Here is a 20,004-nt window from a genome sequence, read left to right as displayed (position 1 = left end):
TCATATACATGATATATATATATATGTCTCCAACTTTTTTATATACTTAAAAATTATACAATATATAATTTTCTATATTTAAATAGAAAAACAAAAATATTAATCATTAATTATTTCGTATATATCTATTTTCATTTAATTGAAAAAATAACTTAAGTTGAGTTATATTATTGAAAAAAAAAAAATTATTGGGTTTTTTGATACATGCAAGAATAAGTAAATTCCGCAGCTTTTGCTCACTTTCTCGTATAGTCAAATTCTCATCGGTACAAGTTAAAAATATAGTCTACGGCGAATATAAATATTTTCTTTAACTTTTATTCTAATTGATTGAATATTTTTTATAAAGAGTCGTAACAAAATTTGACAATTTTTTTAAAAAAATTTCCAATAAAAAACTATATACTATTCTTTCTTTTATATCGAATCAATCATAATTACTACTCTCCACAATACCAAAAAAAAATTTTTAAACGAATAATTAGAATTTTTTTCTTTTCCATATAAAACATCCATGTGGGTAAAATAATTTGAGCCCCCTTTTTTAATTGAAAATAAAAAAATAAGTATTTCAAATACCTTTTTTTTTTTCGAGTAAGATTAATTCTTTGAACTTTTTTTTTAAAAAAATAACTTCACTGTCCGATTTTGAATTAGTGATCATATTACCAATTAAATTGATTCAAACTAAATTGATTGAAAAGATCGATTTTGTTATTATTCCGATTCGGTTCAGTTCAAACATCTTATAATTCAATTGGTTTATAAACATTGCTATTTCCCACTAAGTTCCAATTTCTTTTATAAACATTGATGAACTCAAATATATTTTTCCAACAAAGTCGCGTAAAAATAATTTTTTTCTTAATACTTAAAAAGGACAAGCATGAACATATAGAACATAAAGCAAATTATGAATTTATTCAAAATGTTTCCCTTACAATCTTTCTAAAATAACAGAAGTTCTTTCTATAATTTCAGAAGTATAATAACTGTACTTATAACAAAAGATCCAAAAATATCACTAAGTAACAGCAAATCTTAAAAATTTATACACATTGTATGTACATTGGCCAAATCAACTGCTTTAAATCTACTACATCCAGCTTGATGGAAGCCATGTCTGCCAATTGCCAAATTGCTTGTGATTGAAACTCTTCTGAGTTTTAGAGCCGAAGGACTCCCACCCACCCTCTGATTTGGTATATAAAACTACTGTCTAACTTTTATTTTCTTAAAAACATAAATATACACAAGTGTATAGAGAAATATACTGTGAATAATCTTCTTAAAACATTATTTTTAAACTCCTTTTGTATTGTCTCTTTCAATTTTTAAACATTATCTTTGTCTTCAAGTATAGTGTATACAGATGTATGTAATTATAGAAAATCAAACTTCTAAGAAATATATATATTTTTAATATACTCAAAATTTCGGTGAAATTCTCGATCACTTTCCATAATAGTATACCTGAAAAAAAAAAACAAATAAAAGATTTTGTAACCTGGCAGTTCATCATGGTGGAAACAACAGAAGGCTGCAGATGCTTCAAACAGAAATCAATCCTCAGAATTTAACATCCCACCTTTTCCAGGATTCATAACACCTGCACCCTCTGCGATCAGTTGTACAAAAACCTTTCAAATTTATTTAAAAAGTTTAGCTTTGAATTCATCTTTCCCGTATACGCTCCAAAAACTCGAGCTAGGTGGATCTATAAGTTGGATTTTTCAGAACTACTATATTACATCGTCCTAGTATGTAGAAGTCTTGCATTTGCAACACCAAAGCATATTATATAAGGACAATGGAAGGGGCACGCTGGTATTAAGAGGAATGGTAGGTAGAACTAATCTAGAAAAATATTCTTAGGTGTGATCGGGTCTCAAAGATGATACCAGCTACGAAGACAGCAAAATAAAATTTTGTGTTCAGCTTCACGTAAATGTTGAATCTTCGGCGTCTGGGCCTCTAACAAGCTCAAAAGCCATATTTTGGTAAAAATTAACAGAAGAATATATAAGTACCTTGACAGTCCTATCAGCACATCCAACAAAAAGCTTTCCTTGAACGTACAACAAAGTTGTGATGACAGAACCACAGGAGATGGATCCAATAGGTGTTGCCTCTAGTTGGAATTCATCTCCTTTTAATTCCTATTAATCAATCCCATGTCGATTAGCTAATGAAGAAGGGGAATACATGTAAACTTTCAATGAAAAGTAAGTCAAAACAAAATACTACCGAATCTCAAAAGTGAAGCTAGAACTGTAATTGAAAAAAACTCTCAAGCTCGGTTTTCTCAAATTACAGGACTTAACTCTACAAAGTAGTATTAATTCCATGTTCAGTAACAACATAGAAAGAACTGAATGTTACAAAAAATAGATTTTCAAGGAACAAATTTGTCCCTAAAAAATGGTGGTACTATTTTTGTACCATCTCAAAACACAAATTACTTCCAAAATTGCCCTATTCCTCCTCCATCACTTCCATATCTCACTTCATGCTCTCTTATTATTTTTTTACTTATCTTTTGAAATTATATTTCAATTTATTTACTTATTAATTCATAAAAAAATATTAATCAAATTAAGCTTAAATTTATTTTTAAGTTGTCAGTTACTATTTCATCAATTATTAATTTTGCAAAAACTATAATTTTATTCAGTTTATTAATTTATATTTTTGCTAAATAAGTTTATTAATTAATTAAATTTAGATTAGTTTATAGTTTAAAGCTATGTAAAATTGAATTTAGAACTCTTAAAAACACATAAACTAACCTCAGACATTCTCTGTGTAGTAGGTAATTATATATAATATTTTGTCAAAACATAACATATTTATTCTGTCCAGGATCATATACTCACACCTCACTATTTTTATGTAGTTCTGTGTATCTTTTCTTTATTGTTCTGCTCTCTATAATTTGCATGCCAAACACTACCTAAAAGACATATCAGCTTGTACATTCTAAACAAATGTGTGGTTTTAAGTTGAATAGATTGACATCTACACATAGATAATTTATAATTCTCTACGTACCTGCACATTGATAGTCTTGTCCCACCCTCCAGTGAACAGCCATTTTCCATCCATATCAGTAGCAAAAACGGCACCACTGTGAGTTTGTATGCATTTCATAAGCACATCATTCATCCAGACCTGATATCAGAAAGTAAAGGCAATGAACAATTGGCATCGGCTTACCCATTGATACTATTTTATCCTATATATCTTTTTATTCAGGGCACCATATTAAGATGAAAGCCTCTCATTTCAATTCAGGATCTACCCATGTTTCATCATGTGCCACATTAAAGTTTCCAAGTTGAAGTATTGATATCAGCACTTTCATCAAATCCATTTTTTCCCATCAACTTGTAACCATTCTTCTTTATCATGACAAGCTCAAGAGTTAAGAACAAATACTCAGAATTCAGAAAACTGAGTTCACAATAAAACATGAGTAACCATAATATACATATACAAAGATATATATGTATTATTTTCTGTCAATAACATAGTGATGATCTGTAACGGCCCCGGAAATATTAAAATGAAATGAGTATTTAAATATATCAAATGCGAAAGCGAGATCAAAATTTCAGTTAACATCCCTTACACGAAAAACCAAAAACGTACTTAAAATATAAAAGATTAAACTAACTAAGAGAGAAACTCGAAAATAAAACTATGAGTATGACTACAGAGTCTTTAGGCATCCCCTTCGTCGTCCTCCTGCGGAACGGGCTCGGGAACCATGTCTTCCTGATCTGAAATGGTTAAATAAGGAGTGAGCTACACTAGCCCAGTAAGAACATCACGATATCTCACCGTCACGGAGGTAAAGGTGGGTAGAAAAACACAAAAAGACCAATGGAGCATAATTTACAACAAACTCGTTTATTAACATGAAAACCTTTACCATCCACTTACCTCGGTGGAATTTATGAAAACAATATAAGAAAAACAATAACATTATCATAATAATTGAATAATATAAGCTGTAAAACATAACACTTATCACGCCTCTTGTAATTCAATCATTGTACAACATATCCTTTTCTCATTTACCAGCCTACTAGTATCCGTGGGGGTCCATAGGGGTTCCGCTACCCGTTAACCTTTAACATTCATAATCAGTTTCCAGGGCCGTCCCCATACTCCGTCCGGTATGGGCGCCAAAACCATGAACCTCAATACCCCGTCCGGTATGAGGGTGAAACGGGCCGTCCCCATACCCCGTCCGGTATGGGCGCCAAAACCATAAACCTCAATACCCCGTCCGGTATGAGAGTGAAACGGGCCGTCCCCATACCCCGTCCGGTATGGACGCCAAAACCATAAGATCTCCATACCCCGTCCGGCATGTGAAACCACAATCCCGGTAGGGTTCCCTACGGACCCGGTCCGTCCACCATCTCCCAGGATATCTAGTCAGGCTGACCCCCATAATACAATTATCAGTCTACACAATCTTTCATTTTCCTTTTCCTCAGTCAGCATCATCAATTCACATACAAACAAGCAAAACAGTAATTCATGCCAAACAGACAACATACAGTATCAGTTTTTCAGTCATTCAACCCATGATTAATAAAAACGTAGTATATGCACACAAATCTGTAAAATGAACACATCAAACCTCATTTTGCATTTAAAGCTGTAAACATGCCAAATAACAGTAAATCACCAATCACACTAGACTCGGACTCCATTAGCCACCTTAAGCAATTTCACACATTCGTTAATTCAAGAAATACCGTTTTATCATTTTGAACTTTAATACCGTGATAGAAAATAGGGTGAGGGGTCCTTACTTGTTTTCGGGATCCGAATACGATTCACAGTGCACCTGCAGGCCGTCCCTAACTTTCCCTAAATTTTTTCCGGGGAACTGAAACACACTAACAGTACCTGCACGTGTTCCAAAAAAAACCCAAATTAGGCCCAGGGCCTCTTTCGGCCCAAATCGCAACTCCGGCATGGCGGCTCCGCCGTGCTCCGGCGATGGCGCCAGCGCCTGGGGTTGGCTGTTTTCGGCCGTTTTCGGCCGAATTCGACCACACTCGCATCGGTCCTTGTGAGAAAACAACCCCAGGGCCCTCGGGGGGCCAAAAAATCACGGAAAAACGGAGCTTACCGGCGGCGGCGCTCTCGGGTGCGACGGCTCTCCGGCGAGGTTCGTGTTTTGGTGATTCGGCTCCGGTCAACCTGTAGAGAAAAGAATGGTGATCACGGTGATATAAAAATTGCATCGAACGGAGGCCAGGAAGGGCCTCGTCGGAGGCAAAAACCGAGAGGGGACGCGGCGGCGCCGCTGGGCTTCGGCCGCGTATTCCGGCCGTTTGGCCGGGATTTCGGCCTCGATTTGGCCATAGGAGGAATCAGCGTGGAAAAACGAGTCGGGGGTATAAAATTTACCTCGATCGGCGGTCGGAAATTTCCCCGGTGCGGCGGCGGGTGGCGGCGGTCGGCCTCTGGTTCGTCTTCTCCGGCGAGCGGCGGGCGGCTAGGGTTTGTGGTCTGGTGTGGGGGTTCTATTTATAACCCCTTGCCTTTTGATCTCAGCCGTCCATTTCGTTTTAATCTGGGCCGTTCGTTTTTGGTTTTTCGTGTAAGGGATGTTAACTGAAATTTTGATCTCGTTTCCGCATTTGATATATTTAAATACTCATTTCATTTTAATATTTCCGGGGCCGTTACATGATCTCTACCAAATAACCAAAATTAATTATGAAAGATAATCTGCTAGAAGAAAGGCTTTTGCATCGCCAAATGGTAGCCAGATGATTAAAGAACATAAACAAGTCTAACCAAGTTCATAAAAGGTAATACCTTTAACGATCCATTTTCATGAGCTGCAACAAGGTAATGATGATCAGCACTGACAGACAAGACAGAGGTCACAGTACCCTGTGCATCTTCTCCTAATACTGTCAAAAGACTATGATCACCAAGACTCCACAATCGGATGGTTCCATCCCAACTCCCACTGTAAAGAACCCCATCCTTAACCAACAGTGTGGAAACTACTGATTTGTGACCACTCATAGTGCACTGCAAGGTGCCATCCTGGAAAGAACAAAACCAAACCACCTATTTTCATATGACATCCGAAAAGAAAGAGATATAACAGAAGCAAGGCTTTGTTAACACAGGCCATTACCTGCAAGGACCATGCTTTGATGGTCTTATCTCCACTGCCAGTATAGATATATCTGTTTCCTGAAGTGGTCAAAGAATGAATACCACTATAGCGCCAATCCTTGGGTTCATACCATTTCCTTAATGGTTCTTGCCCGAAAGGGATACTTGCATTCCACAAATATATTCCACCTTCACTATCACCACTTACACACAACGGTTCTTCTCCATCCACGTAAGCTACAGCCATGACTTTATGCTCATGACCTCTAAATGTATGCAAGTGTGAGAAATCCTGCATGAAAGAGCCACCTCAAGAAACTCAATGCAAACAGTAACACCTAGAAACCAACGTAGAAGGTGAAGAAGACGGCCAAAGAAAAATAGCTTATATCACATTTATCTTCGATAATATTATTTTTTCTCCATTTAAAGCTGGTGATGCTTACATTTCAAACCCTCTTTAAGAGATCACCGGTTGCAGTTAGAGAGGCAAAATTGTAACTAAATCTCTGGTCAGCTGATTCTATACGATAGACAAGGTGACAACCATAAATTAAAAACAGATTCAGATTCTTGGAGAAATCAACTTTCCAGATAATAATTCATTGCACTCCAGTGAGAGATATGGCATATGGTTTGAACCATCAAAGGAACATATTCTTACAACGTCTGTTCCTAGTTAAAGATCAAATTATTTCCAGCACAATTTAGTTAAAAGGAAAGAAACTCCAAGTCATTCTGCAGACAAAATCATAGAAACGCACCAGGAACTGAAAATACACAATGGACAACAAATAGTCCTAAAAAAGATTGGTAGGTTTCTGTGTTAATAGAACTAACGGAAAACTTCAATGCGAAGGGTTTTACCTGAAGAGACCAAAGGTTGATGGATTTATCAAATGAGGAGCTAAAAAGGAAATTCCCTGCAAAAGAAAAAGGAAAAATAGATAGTTAGACTATTGCTAAAATCACTAAGCATCATGATTTCCTTTCCTTCTGTCTCATGGAGGCAGACTTCTTTGCAGATTATCTAAGCATTTTCTAATAGAATCGTGCTCTATCAAATTGTATAAACTAAAATATTGAAGGTGCTGGATCTATTCGACAAACCAACCATATGTTGAGGGAACTTTAGCTTCAAAACAGTAAAAGCACAAGAAACCTATTGTTATCAATAAATAAAACGGAACTATTGATGAGATTAGCTTTTCCTGTCAGTATGATAAAGTACATGGGTGACAACTGAGAAAGGAGTCCTTTCACAAAGCTGCCGGTGAGATTGAAATTTAAAAATTTTTAAGCTTGCATTTGCACCCATGCATGCTTGATTCTGAACTAGTTAAAGAAATGCTGACTAGAGCATTTGGCTAAGAAACCATCACATAAAAAAAATGAGAACCATTATTCGAACATAATATCATATATGAAATTGAAACATGTTGAAGAATCCATACCTCCAACAGCTAATCCAGTAATGCAATCAAGATGTCCCCGCAAATCTTTATACTTGACAGTTCCATCTGAGAGGCCATTAACTAAATGTTTATCCATCCTGTCCTTCCCAGTTTGGTTGAAGTCTGTTTCACCATCATCCTCAGTCCCCTCCCACTCATGCCCTCCTGGTCTTTCAGCTCTTTCTTTGCACTGCCAGTATAGGCTCAGTTCTCCTAGAAACAAACAATGGCTTGTACTCTCCTTCCAAATTGTCGAATTCAAACTAACCATGCCATCAAATTGGGGCTTAATAATCAGTTCCCTAATGCATTTCCATATGTCAGGCAATGGTGGACGACTCCCTGGAACAAGATTTAAGCATTTGAAAAGACTCTGCTGCACTGACTCAAGTTTTCTACCAAATTTATAGTCCAAAGAAGAACAGATTTTCCCCATCCACCCAGTATTAGACCACACAACATTCAAAAAGCTCTCGTTGCTTATTTCTACATTCTTACAAGGTAGATACTCAACTAGCTCATTGGTGAATTCTTTCCCAACAAGAATCCTAAGCAAAACACAACTTAACGACCAAACATCAGAGCTATATCCAACTGAATATTTTAAACCACCACCTTCTACTTTAATGCCTTGTCTTTGCAATAATTCAAGCAGTACCTCGGGACTCACAAATATCTCGTTTGTTAGTAAATCAGTTAAGATCAGATCCATTTCTCCATGACCAGTTCCTTCACCAGAACCAGCTTCCCCAACAAGTCTACAGATCCTCCTTTCCATCTCTAATATCTCATTCAAATCAATATATAAATGCCCAAGATCATCAAATTTAAAGCAAGAAATGCTCAAACAGCCGACAATCAGGCCTTCTTTATGCAGACTAATCATGGCCTCACATATTTCCATAGCAATAATAGAAAAAGTGAAAATCCCATCTTCACCCAAGTCACGCAACTCATTCAATAAACATCCATTTAGTCCCTCACATACTAAATGCAAATAACCATCTTCCAAATTACCCCACAACCCCAATGTCTTACACACCCTGTTCTGCTTCGAACACACTCTACAAATAAAACTCAACTCATCAGTCTCCTCCTTTTTCATTCTACTCAAACAATTCATGATCCTCTCAACATAACTAAACTTAAACACAGAATCATCGTCACATGACAAAGACCCAACCCGTACAAGGCTTACCTTCGTCGTCTCTCTCAACAAGCCCCCACACAACTCGTCTCCTTCTTTAGATTTAGATACTAAAGAAACAGCATCTTCGGGAAGCACCCAGTCCTTCCAAGCCGAATAGAGCTCATCGGACCATAAGCGAGGAACAAAATTGACTTGTTGGTAATTCGTGAATGGTTTGTCGGGTATTTGGGGATTTGCCTTGGAAGATGATGGGATGAGCCTGAGCAAGTCGATGTTCTTGGGAAGAGAAGGAGGGCCCTGAGGAGGGAACTTGACAATTACGTTACACGCAGGACAGCGAATCGCGTTGGGATACTTTTGCGGGAGGTTGACGAGGCAAGTCTCGCAGGCAGTGTGGCCGCAAGCGAGTACGCGAGGTATTGTGTACTCTCCGTCGTAGGACAGGAGGCACACCGGGCACTCCGGTAACTCTATGTCCATCACCAGTTCCTCACCTACCTTGGGTTCCCGCCAACGACGACCGCCATCAGACGAGTTCTGGTCGTCTTTCCCAACGCTTTTTATACAATACGCGAACGTTGAATAATCTGTTTCTGGCTTTCCGGGGTGTTTGGTTTCCGTGTAAAGTTAATCCTGAGTTTTCAACTCTTTTTTCAATTTATTCTGTAACTCTTTAATTATTAAAATTAAATTTATAATCTTTTATTTTTCTTATGAACGAATCCTTTAATTGCTTTTTTCTTTGGTTAAAATTCGAATTTAAATCCTTTAACACCACAATTATATTCTGAAAATTTAGAACTATGCTTATTAATTCATTAAAAAAAAATTGAATAAAAATTAAATAAAGGACATTTCCAATTAATTTTTAATTTTTTGGATAAAAATTTATGATAATAACATAACTTTATAAGCAAAATACATAAAAATTATTTGCCTCGAACTCGCACTTTTACAAAAAAGAAAAAAAACTAACCATTAAACGAGTTAAATATTAATAAAAGTAAATATTGAAATACAAATTTAGTTGTTATACTCTTTATTTTTATTTGACTTGGTATTTGTCAAAAATTTGTGATAATTTAGTTTTTATAATTTTAAATAATATTTCAATTAGTCACTCTCTATTATTTACATTTAACACTATTAATTTCAGATATTACATGTTAATTTCTTGATACGTGATATATTTAAATATGTTTTAACTTATATCAAATATTACGTGACATATGATGTATCAAGATAATTTTATATTTTAATTAATTCAAATCGATCAATATAAAAAATAAAAATAAAAAAATTATTTAAACACTAACTGTTCATATTATTAATCTCTAATATCTCTTAACTGCAATATCATCTAATAAACATACAAAAAAACCATAAAGGTTACTGTAACAACTAAGAGGTTCATGAGTGTCAGACAACGACTATTAAGGACATGAGTGGCAAAGATCAAAGACTCCAATCAACACATGTGGCTTTGATAAGTACATACGACACCCCCAATAAGTAGTTAAAGCTTATGACAAAGTTGTTTGAGCATAGCATGGGAAAATGCTCGAACAAACTTTGCACCACTCACCTAGTCTATCTCATCAACATCTAATTATAACGTGGTGATGTCTTCAGAATCTAATAGTCGCCATGAGCATAATTTATCTACATTGAGAGTTAAACTAATTCAAAACATGCGGAACATCACGGTGATGAGTGCATAAAGGAAGATGATAAAGAATCCAACTAATAAGCATTTAACTTTCACAAATTTGTTTCATTTTATGGGATAAGAAAATCAGAATCTTCGACCAGTTAATATAAAAGATATAAAAAAAATATAGTGCAACTGAACTTATAAAATTTTAGAGGATTAGGGTTTAGGAGTGGACAATTAGTATTTAATCGAATATTATTTTTTAATGTGAACTGATTTGAATCGATTTATGTAAAAAAAAAAATTTATATCACGTTAAATACCACTAATATTTAATGTGAAATTATGTCTATTAGAATTTTACTCGTGGTATATTAAGTTAATAATATTAAATATTAATAATTATAAAATATTAATTTAAATAGTGTTTAAAAATATAAAAATTTAATTAACGCGAAGTAAGGTGGATGCCAAATTGAATAAAAATAAATAGTAAAATAACTATTTTTGTATTTTAGTAAAAATAAAAAATAAAAAAGATAATAAATAATGTTTAATATTTTAAAATAAGATAAAATCTTAAATAAAATATATTGATTTCATAACAATCTTGTGTTATATTTTTAACGATATACCAAAATATTTATATTTTTCAATATATAAATTAGTTTAATTTAAATATTAAAAATTTAATTATAAAAATTGTTCTATAACCGATTTATCTTCCATTACCAAATTACTTCTAATTGACTTCAAAATTAAAGGGAACAACAGATCAAAACCGGTGTCTGTGGCCGGGTCTTGGTATCTCCCTTCCTTCGTTTTGCTTCAGTCTAGAGCTACAAACGGAGAGAGATTGTGTTAGGGTTTATAAGGTAAGGTCTGAATTCCGTCCTTTCGAGTTCTGCTGTCTTTATTCTGATTGATCCATTAGGCTTCGTGCAGAAATTTTCCGTTTGATTCGCGAGAACATGTATATGTTGAGGTGGAAACTGTTCCTTTCAGTTTCCATTCAATCTCATGATTACATCTATTCAATTGTTAAGCTTATCGCTTTAGTTATGCCTAGATCTCAAATGATTTGTTCTTGGCAAGAACTTGATGCAAATTATCGTGTTTAAAATTTCGCTTTCACTGTCTTGATATATTTTTTGCCATTCGGAAGTAGGTTTCACTGTTAGTCAATGCGATTCTCTGTAAACAGGTTCATTGTATAGCATTATGAATGTAGTTCAATTCAAACACGTTTTGGTGGGATCAAGCCTGTATAGCATTATGAATGTATGCCTAATACTTTTTTTTTTTCTTTTCATTTGGTTTGTGCAAAAATCAAGGCAATGGCAAGTTCTGGGAGTTCCATGCTTTACTCCTTTCTCATGTTCACGGTCATTCTGTCTCTTCAAGAAATGTATAGAGGGAAGTTAGCATCCTCGGAATTATTTACCATCCTTGGAGGGTTCATTAGCTCTCTCCTTTTTCTTGTGTCGCTGACAGTGAGTTTTCTGATCGATTATCTAATTATTCCTTTCATTCTTATATCCAAACAAATTTGGTAATTTATTACTTCACACGGTATAATTATTTTTTTTGTGCTTTAAATCTATACAATAAAATACGTAACATAAATGGGAAAATATCAAGTAAGAATACCAAATCAGTAGTAGCTTAAAGACCCTGAATTATCCTGATTATTATTACGTAACTGGTTGGTCTCGATTTAGTGATATCAGTCCTCTTGGTTTTTGTTTGTGCAGTTTATTGGAAATTTCCAGGAAACCTGTGGCATGAGGACTGGCTGGGGAGCTGGTGAGTTAATTTAGAATAGATGTTTTATTTTCCTGCTTCTTCCTTTTATATGATTGAAGTACCGATAGTGGTTAAGATGAATAGAAGTGAGTATTTTAGTTCTATCAATCTTTTATGAAATGGAAAATTTGTCAGAAATGGAATAAAAAAAACATTTGCTTGTATGTGATATGCACTGGTGTGTTTGCATCTTTATTTTGTGTATAAGCTAATCTACACTTGAGTGAGCACCATCCATCTAGGCTGCTTGATAATGTAATATGTCTGCATGTCTACTTAGGTCAATTGATTCAAGTTTTTTTATTAGAACTCCATGAATGAAACGGGCTTGCTTTTTTTATCACATGGAACCGATTCCTATGACTTTTATCATTCACCAACAGGACATAAATTCAAGATTTCTGTTCAAGTATATGAAATTTTACGTGCTTGACTTATACGTTGGAGGTTGATATGATGGATTTTGATATGAATTTGGAAATAACTGCTGGCAGTTATAACTTTGGTTACATTTTACTTAGAGCTGTATCATTTTATTAATAGTTCAACACATTCTCTTAGGTTGAGGCTATTGATTTTTTATTAGTTACGTAAAAATCGTAGCAGAACAAGTGAATATTTTTGGTGTCATTCTACTTGGTGCAGTTTTATTCTAACACATTGTACACATGCTTCTGACTTTTTTTTTTCTATGGCAGTTATATTAGCGGAAGCTGTTGCACTTATTGCTGCAAGCACTGTCCATCGAGTTTGTATAACAACATGGTAATGTTATGGATATGATTTTCCTTTGTCTTCTTGTGGACTAGCTGCATAAGTTTTTAGTTTAGATATTTTATTTGCCTTTTGCAAAAATGTTTATACAAGGAAAAAAGAAAGAGCCATTTTGGATAGGCAGGAAAACTAATATTAGAAATTAGTTATCATGTTGAATTTTTCTCATGTAGACTTGATATATAGTCTTTTACAATGAATTGAGTCAATGAGCTCTGTTCTTTTCATTGAAGAAAAAGTGGCTAAAATAGATGTGCTGTTCTTCAACAGTGAAAATAAGGTCAGTCTCTATTCAACTTGGGTTAATCATTGGATCTCTTACCCGGTGTCACTTAAATGAATAAATATTAGTGTGAAACTGTTGAAGGTGTTGATGATTTTTACTCCATTAATGCTTGGACTCCAAGCATATTTGTACTCTAAAATGTGGACATTTTGTGGAAGTGGTTGTGTAAAAAGTGGATTATAAATGAATTGTTGATTGAACAAAGAACGTTGATCTGATGTATTTATTTATAAATCATAAACTTTAAAGTACCTCTAGAAAAGCTCTAAACTAATTATCAGTGGTTTAACTGTGGAAAAAATTTGGTTTAGAATCTTCTTAACATAGTAGTAGATATCTAGATTGTGGGTGGTAGGACTTTGGTTCATGTGGCATAATACAGCCATACACGTGAACCTTGTCAGATTACCAATAATATTTAAATGTTTTAATCAATTTCCAATAAACTTAACCATCGGTGCCACACTTCTGAATTTGTACTGATTACCTCATTCTTGAGGCAACCTGGATAGTGGTTTGCGAGTTGCTTAATGCAAGTCCGTCATATTAATAGCATTTGTTCTGAACAAAAATGAATCGATATATATTTTTGAACAGAGAGAGATGTTTTCATTATTTTTCGTTGTTATCTGGATGCAGTTTCTTGTTCTCTGCTGCGCTGCTGTATGAGATCAACAAGGTTTCAGACTACATGGTTTCAAAAAGCGAATCCAAAGCTAAGAGACACTGAGGCAGATGTCATTACATGCTTAGATGAAACTTCAATTCTTCATTATCTGATATAAGAATATTTTCAATAATGCAGACTTTAGAAGCTTATTGCATACCTCCAGCTTTTTTTTTTTGGCCTTAGTATCTACAGGATCTTGATGCAGAGTCTTACTCCCTCGTTTGAGAGAGATCAAGTTTTTTAACATATTATATTTCATGTCTAAAATTTTGGAATCTCTTCTATATAATTTTCTTATTTTGGGATATCTGTTTGATTAGTGATATATATCTACAATGGTATACTTTGCTTGTGGTACTTATATTTTTGCTTCGGGAAAATTCAAAAGTGATCTGGTGAACAATTAAGTTATGAAGAAGAGTTTTCTTTAGGGTAACTTCGATTATATTTAAAATAATCCAAGAGTTTTTGTAACTGAAAACTTTGAAGTGCATTATTTCACAATTACATGCGTAAGTTTATTGTCCTTAAGCTATAAATTATAAGTAACTTTCATAAAAATTCTGAATTTGTTATAAACATAATCTTTCTTTCAGTTTGCTCTGGTAGCCTGAGTGTTCAGTCCTCTTCTCCAGTTATTGGACTGCATGATGCTGCTCGGAAAATCAGAGTAAAGTTTCTAGGGTCTTTTCCCCAACGTTAAACTCAATTTGCCTGGAAACATAAGAAAATGGTCAGTATCTAAATATGCACATGCATTGCTGACTCCCCATCATATATTTGGTCTATTTAGAAACTCAAATATATTACAGACATCAAGTACTTTCTATGGCCCTAGTCGACTAAAACAATTTGCAACAAAAGCAACCACTGCCCATAAACACAACACGATATTATTGCTCAAAACTCAAAAGGAAAATGCAAGTATCCCATCCACAATGCAAAGAATAAATAATGATTAACTCTTGGCAGTGAAGGAAAATTTACAAGCAAAAACAATGAAAATTTTTATTTTAAGAACATTTACCTTGAGAATAACAGTTAATCTGTTGATAAAATATGTCAAATGACCTTCATATATGGGTTTTGCTCTTGTTAATAGCAGCTAGGAGTTTTCCACTCCAGATCTCCTAATTACTAGTTCAGGATTATGAACAATTGCTACTCAATGACTTGCTTCTTTAATCACATAAAGGCTCCTTGACCAGGAGATTCATTTTCTCCTGGAGAAATTTGAGTACATCTTCTCTTCCTTCCTTTATAAGCTGCTTTCTTATCCTCTCAAATGTCATACTTGAAGGCCGAATGCCCTTTTCTATCATCTCTTCCAATAAGATACAGGCTTTAGTAACATTACCCTTCTCACACAGTCCATTAATAAGAACTGAGAAAGTGTGCATGCTTGGAATAAACCTCTTCAGTCTCATGTACTTCCACACTTTAAGAGCCATCTCTAATTCATTTGTCTCACAGAACATCTTAATCATCATAGTATACGTGTCAGCATCAGGATCACACATTTTGGTCATCCTCCGGAATACACTAAATGCCTCTTCGGTCTCTCCACGACCTATTAAGCTGTTTAGAATGATATTGCAGGTCCTCGAATTGGGTTTTACACCGTCCTTGTCCATTTTATTTAAGAGCCTATATACATTTTTTAACTTGTTTGCCTTACAAAACACACCAATCAGAGCATTGTACACCACAACATCAGCCTTGATTTCATTTCTTTCCATCTCTAGAAAGGTATCTACAGCATCCTCCAAGCGGTTTTCTATGCCATATGTGTGGACCAGAACACTGTAAATAAAAGATGTAGGCTTACAGTCCCTCGAGTCCATTGATTTAACAATTCCAACAGCTTCATCAACCCTCCCCGCCTTGCAAAGAACGTCAACCATTATAGCATAGGTCACTATGTCAGGGTTGCAACCTACATCAATCATTTCTCTAAAAATTTCCCTTGCCTTGGGCAGATTTGGATCCTTTCCCCATCCTTCAAGCAATATACTATAAGTTTTGGAATCAGGAGTGAACTGAACCTTCATGCTGTCGAATATCTCCTGAGCTTTTCTGACATTCTTGGACTTGCATAAAGCACTCAGCAGGCCATTGAATGCGGCTAGATTTGGGGGAATTCCATATTTCTCCATAATATTAAATGTGTAAATTGCCTCATCAACTTTCTGAGCCCTCGTATACTTTCTCATGATAATGCAAAACGTCTCAACATTTAGCATATCCTTATTTCTCATGATATTCACAAGATCCCACATGATCTGATACTGCCTTATTTTGGCCAGAGATCCAATCATTGTGTGGTATGCCCGAACACTATGCACATAGTTTCTTTGCTTCTCAGCCCATTCAAAAAACCTATAAGCTAACATACCGGCATTCTCAAATCTCTTGAGGACCTCCTCCACCACTTCTGGGGAAACCCTCATGCCACTTTGGTTAAGGGCAGTATCAAGTACAACTGGTGGAGAGGACATCATAAGCTTACATATCTTTTCTGTTGTTTCTGAAACTTCACGCATTGCTTGACTTGAATTATACCTTCTTGCTAGTAAACCCCACTGTGAAGATAACTTACTGTAATAATTGTAAACTCTGGTCATTTTGTTGAATTAAACTGATCTGTATTAATCAGCTGAAGCACTGAAACAGAAAAGAACATAAATGAAAGATTACAGACAATGATCTGAAATTAAAACTGTGGCAGTGATAAATGAAAACAACAAATATTTACATGCATGTCATCATAACAATGACTTCCAAGGAACCAATTTAAATGAACTGAGAATCACTCATGATCCAGTCACAGATGAGATAAAATATAAAGAACAAGCACTTGTCAGTACAAGATAAAGGTCCAAGAAAATACAGCAAGACTATAAGGTGTAAGGCATTCGTGCTCTGGTGAAAACTGTTTAACCAATTTACACTCGATTGTTTGTATCCTATCTATGGTTAGATGAGCATTTTCTATTCATCAAGTTCAAACGATAGAAGGACAATATTCTACTACTGTCTTTTGATGACCAAATTCACGACTTGGAAAAAGTTAACTACATAATAGAAGGAAATAAAATACTAAATATAATCTTTAATTCCTTGTTCTTTGATTCCAACTTCCTTGAGCAACTCATGTAAGTGATCTACTTAATCAAGACAATACACAAGTAGCAAGTTAAATCAAATGTCAAATGTAAAAGGCAATATGTCATGAACAAATATAAAAGAAATTCATAACTAAACAAGAAAGAAACAAATTCAAACTTTATTTCCAACTATCAAAAGAAACCTAAATAAACAGAATAGGGCCCCAAACTCTTGGAAGGAAAGGATGTATTAGCCTCTGTTTGTTTGAGCTGTTTCTTTATAGCAACTCAAATAATAGTTTACTTTGCAATTTTATTTTGGCTTGTGATTGTCACAATAGTGACATGTAGGTACTCCAAAAAACGTCATCCAAAACTGAAAAAGTTGTCACTGATTATTTTAAGGTAGGATTAGATACCAGAATATACACTTGTCTCGAAAAAGAAACAGATTTGGAAAAATAGTATAGCATAGGAAGGAGTAAAGCGCCCAACTACGATATAGAGTAAGTAATCTGACTTACAATTTTTTACCAATGTCTTAGGCACAAATTACCTTTGAAACCGAAAACAGAAAAACCATATGAAATTCGATGAGACTTCTTTGAACAATGAAAAAAAAGGGTTCATAAACAGAAAAATAACTCAAAGTGGTCACTGAGAAACTAAGAAGACTGAATCATTCAGAATTCCTGGCTCAAGCCAAAATCTTATCAAAAGCTGATCAACCAAGATTAGGTAGCCCACCTATTAATACAAATGGAGAACAGTGTGCATATTAACAGAGGAGGAATGTATGCCAAATGGTGGATGCCCGCTTGAACCCCACCAAACACCACAAAAACATGATCACAAAAAAGTAGTGCCGGTTAGCATTTTGGAAAAACATGATCATGATCACAAAAAAGTAGTGCCGGTTAGCATTTTGGAAAAACATGATCTGATGACTATGCTACTGAGATCCTCTTTTCCATATATAAAGTTATAAACCATGAATACAAAACCAAAAGAGCATGGAAGCATAAAAGTCTCAACAAGTAGATACTGCCTAGGCAGACAGCCCTGCGGCCTCTGGCATGCACTCCCTTCACTGTATAGTCAAAGCATCACAGGCTTTAGGTGTCCTTAACATTTTCAAACATTACCCTAAACAAGCATACGAAGCGAAAAACTGCAAGGCTACTAGGTTTTTGGAGAAAATAGAAATGAAGGGAGAGTGATGGGCAACCATTTCTTCAACCATATGGACCAAAGCCACTGAAAATGAATGCTAGACTGAAACAGAAGAAAAACAGTAATACCCTATGAACCAGTTCCTTTATTCCGCCTCTGCCCTAGGCATGCTGGGACTACAGAAGCTCTATTTCTCCAAGGCAAACATAAAATGAACACCAAGAAGAGGAAATTGAAAATCCTCAAGAAATTCCTCCAATAGCCTCTATCTTTTCCGGGGACAAGACTCGGTTTTTGCCAAAATAAGTTCATCTAGCCTCTAAAACCTCTCTAACTTACAGAAGTAACAAAGAAATACAACATGCAAAATAACAAATGAGATCACAAAACAAGACTTGAGAAAAAGTACGGGTTCACAGATAGCCTCCACTAGCCCTCTCACATTTCTTATTTTAAACCAGTAAGGTGTGAGGAAAGGAAAACCAACTAAATCCGTTCTCAATTGTTTTTATCTCCCGAAGCGGTAAAAGTACTTATTTCAACATTCAACAGTACAGCCACAAGAAGGAACATGAAGGGCTTGCAAGTTCGTTTTCACATACCCTGGTAGAAATCGAGATAATAAGACTCACTAATCATAAAGATATGAAAACAAAGTAACCAAACAAATGCCAGAGATGAGACTAAATCTACTAATTTAGTATATTAGAATTGAAAAGAGGAAAACCCAAATACCGGTTTCATTCAAGTTTAATACTGATATTCATTGCATACAGTTGAAACAAAAGGAATGAGAAGGAAAGCAAAGAGAGTACCATTCTTACAGAGTGCTCCAAGAGATCTCTTTGTTCTGTTTATAAAACAAAAAGGAGGAGAATCGCCCAAAAGTCTAAGACCCTCCTGGCTGCTAAATGACTCCCGAAGAAAGGAATTCCTTTTTGCTTTGCTTAAAAAATATCTCTCGACCTTTCACCGGGGAGGAGGAGAAGAAGAAGGAGGGCGCAGTGCTAACAAAAATTTTTCAAAATCCGACTCCACCCCACCAACTCGCCTTTGTCTCTCTATTCCTTTATAGCCGCTCGCAGCGCCCAGGTCTTCCCCGCGACGGTTCCCTGCCACGCTTGAGAGTTGCAGATATTGTCGCTCAGATGGGCACGCGAGGCTACTCCCTTTGCTCCCAGGGTGCTTGTCTTCATTTGCAATGAATCATGAAGCGCGTCCTCGCTTCTGAAATCCACACGGGAAAATGCTCCCCTACCTTCCTATCTTCGTCCTCAAACGACGCTCTATCTCCAGCTCCCAACGAGAGCCTACCCAAACGGCGACGTTTTGAGACACTTCTATGTACTTATTCTGTGGGACTAAAATATTATTATAATTATTATTCAAGGAGTCTTCTTTATTAGAACATTCTCGTTAAGCCAACTCACTAGACGCTTACCATTTTCAAATGAACTTGTGGAATCTTAACAGGGGATGATGAAACGTCTCCATTAGAGTTTTGCGCCTCTGTACAAACACAGGTGATTATGAGAAACAGTTCTTCCATATTGCATAGTGTATCAGTTAGAATTAATTGAATTCTCTTATTTATAGAGAGAGGATCATCTTCTCACAAACAAAATTACCCCTTCTAAATTTTTCTTATAGAAAATCGTTATCGGATTAGCATCCTTTTGTAAGCTTTTCTTATTCAATAGGATATACGATACGTTTGACTGTTCCCACTTTGGAACAATTACTAATATAAAATGAAAAATGCTCATACCAA

At 35.3% G+C, this 20,004-nt stretch overlaps 3 protein-coding genes across 6 annotated transcripts in view; 1 reads left to right on the top strand and 2 right to left on the bottom strand.

The window, feature by feature from the left end:
• The window catches only part of SECA2 (Preprotein translocase SecA family protein), a 38,256-nt gene extending 28,859 nt beyond the window's left edge, over nt 1–9,397 (bottom strand). Inside the window, exons 1-7 of one of the 2 annotated variants that reach the window (XM_088208366.1) lie at nt 7,614–9,397; nt 7,027–7,082; nt 6,179–6,451; nt 5,848–6,084; nt 3,052–3,171; nt 2,031–2,159; nt 903–1,473 (exon numbers count right to left, since the gene is read on the bottom strand). In XM_088208366.1, the coding sequence (XP_088064492.1) occupies nt 1,453–1,473; nt 2,031–2,159; nt 3,052–3,171; nt 5,848–6,084; nt 6,179–6,451; nt 7,027–7,082; nt 7,614–9,243 (2,466 nt within the window). In that variant the 5' untranslated portion in view covers nt 9,244–9,397 and the 3' untranslated portion in view covers nt 903–1,452. Of the gene's footprint in view, nt 1–902; nt 1,474–2,030; nt 2,160–3,051; nt 3,172–5,847; nt 6,085–6,178; nt 6,452–7,026; nt 7,083–7,613 lie in introns of those variants that run through there. The other variant, XM_088208370.1, reaches the window with a different exon arrangement.
• Nucleotides 9,398–11,007: 1,610 nt separating this feature from the next.
• LOC110813485 (keratinocyte-associated-like protein) lies at nt 11,008–14,260 on the top strand. Of its 2 annotated transcripts, none has more exons than XM_022040650.1 (5): nt 11,008–11,292; nt 11,752–11,910; nt 12,172–12,223; nt 12,922–12,988; nt 13,923–14,260. In XM_022040650.1, the coding sequence occupies exons 2-5, from the start codon at nt 11,755–11,757 to the stop codon at nt 14,011–14,013; spliced, it is 366 nt and encodes a 121-aa protein (XP_021896342.1). In that variant the 5' UTR covers nt 11,008–11,292; nt 11,752–11,754; the 3' UTR covers nt 14,014–14,260. The 2 variants fall into 2 exon arrangements, with proteins under 2 accessions (XP_021896342.1, XP_021896343.1); XM_022040651.2 differs by having other exon boundaries at nt 11,141–11,297.
• A 777-nt stretch (nt 14,261–15,037) lies between these two features.
• APPR6 (Tetratricopeptide repeat (TPR)-like superfamily protein) lies at nt 15,038–19,609 on the bottom strand. Of its 2 annotated transcripts, none has more exons than XM_088208329.1 (2): nt 19,049–19,609; nt 15,038–16,551 (listed from the first exon to the last, which is right to left on the bottom strand). In XM_088208329.1, exon 2 carries the CDS (start codon nt 16,494–16,496, stop codon nt 15,135–15,137), a length of 1,362 nt encoding a protein of 453 aa, XP_088064455.1. In that variant the 5' UTR covers nt 16,497–16,551; nt 19,049–19,609; the 3' UTR covers nt 15,038–15,134. The 2 variants fall into 2 exon arrangements, with proteins under 2 accessions (XP_088064455.1, XP_088064452.1); XM_088208326.1 differs by having other exon boundaries at nt 15,038–16,617; nt 19,049–19,608.
• Between the last annotated feature and the right edge of the window lie 395 nt (nt 19,610–20,004).

This window comes from Carica papaya, chromosome 1, assembly GCF_054855325.1.
Source record: "Carica papaya isolate Zhongbai chromosome 1, ASM5485532v1, whole genome shotgun sequence".
NCBI lineage: Eukaryota > Viridiplantae > Streptophyta > Magnoliopsida > Brassicales > Caricaceae > Carica > Carica papaya.
Note: the sequence above shows the minus strand (reverse complement) of the source record. Positions and strands in the feature narration are given on the sequence as shown.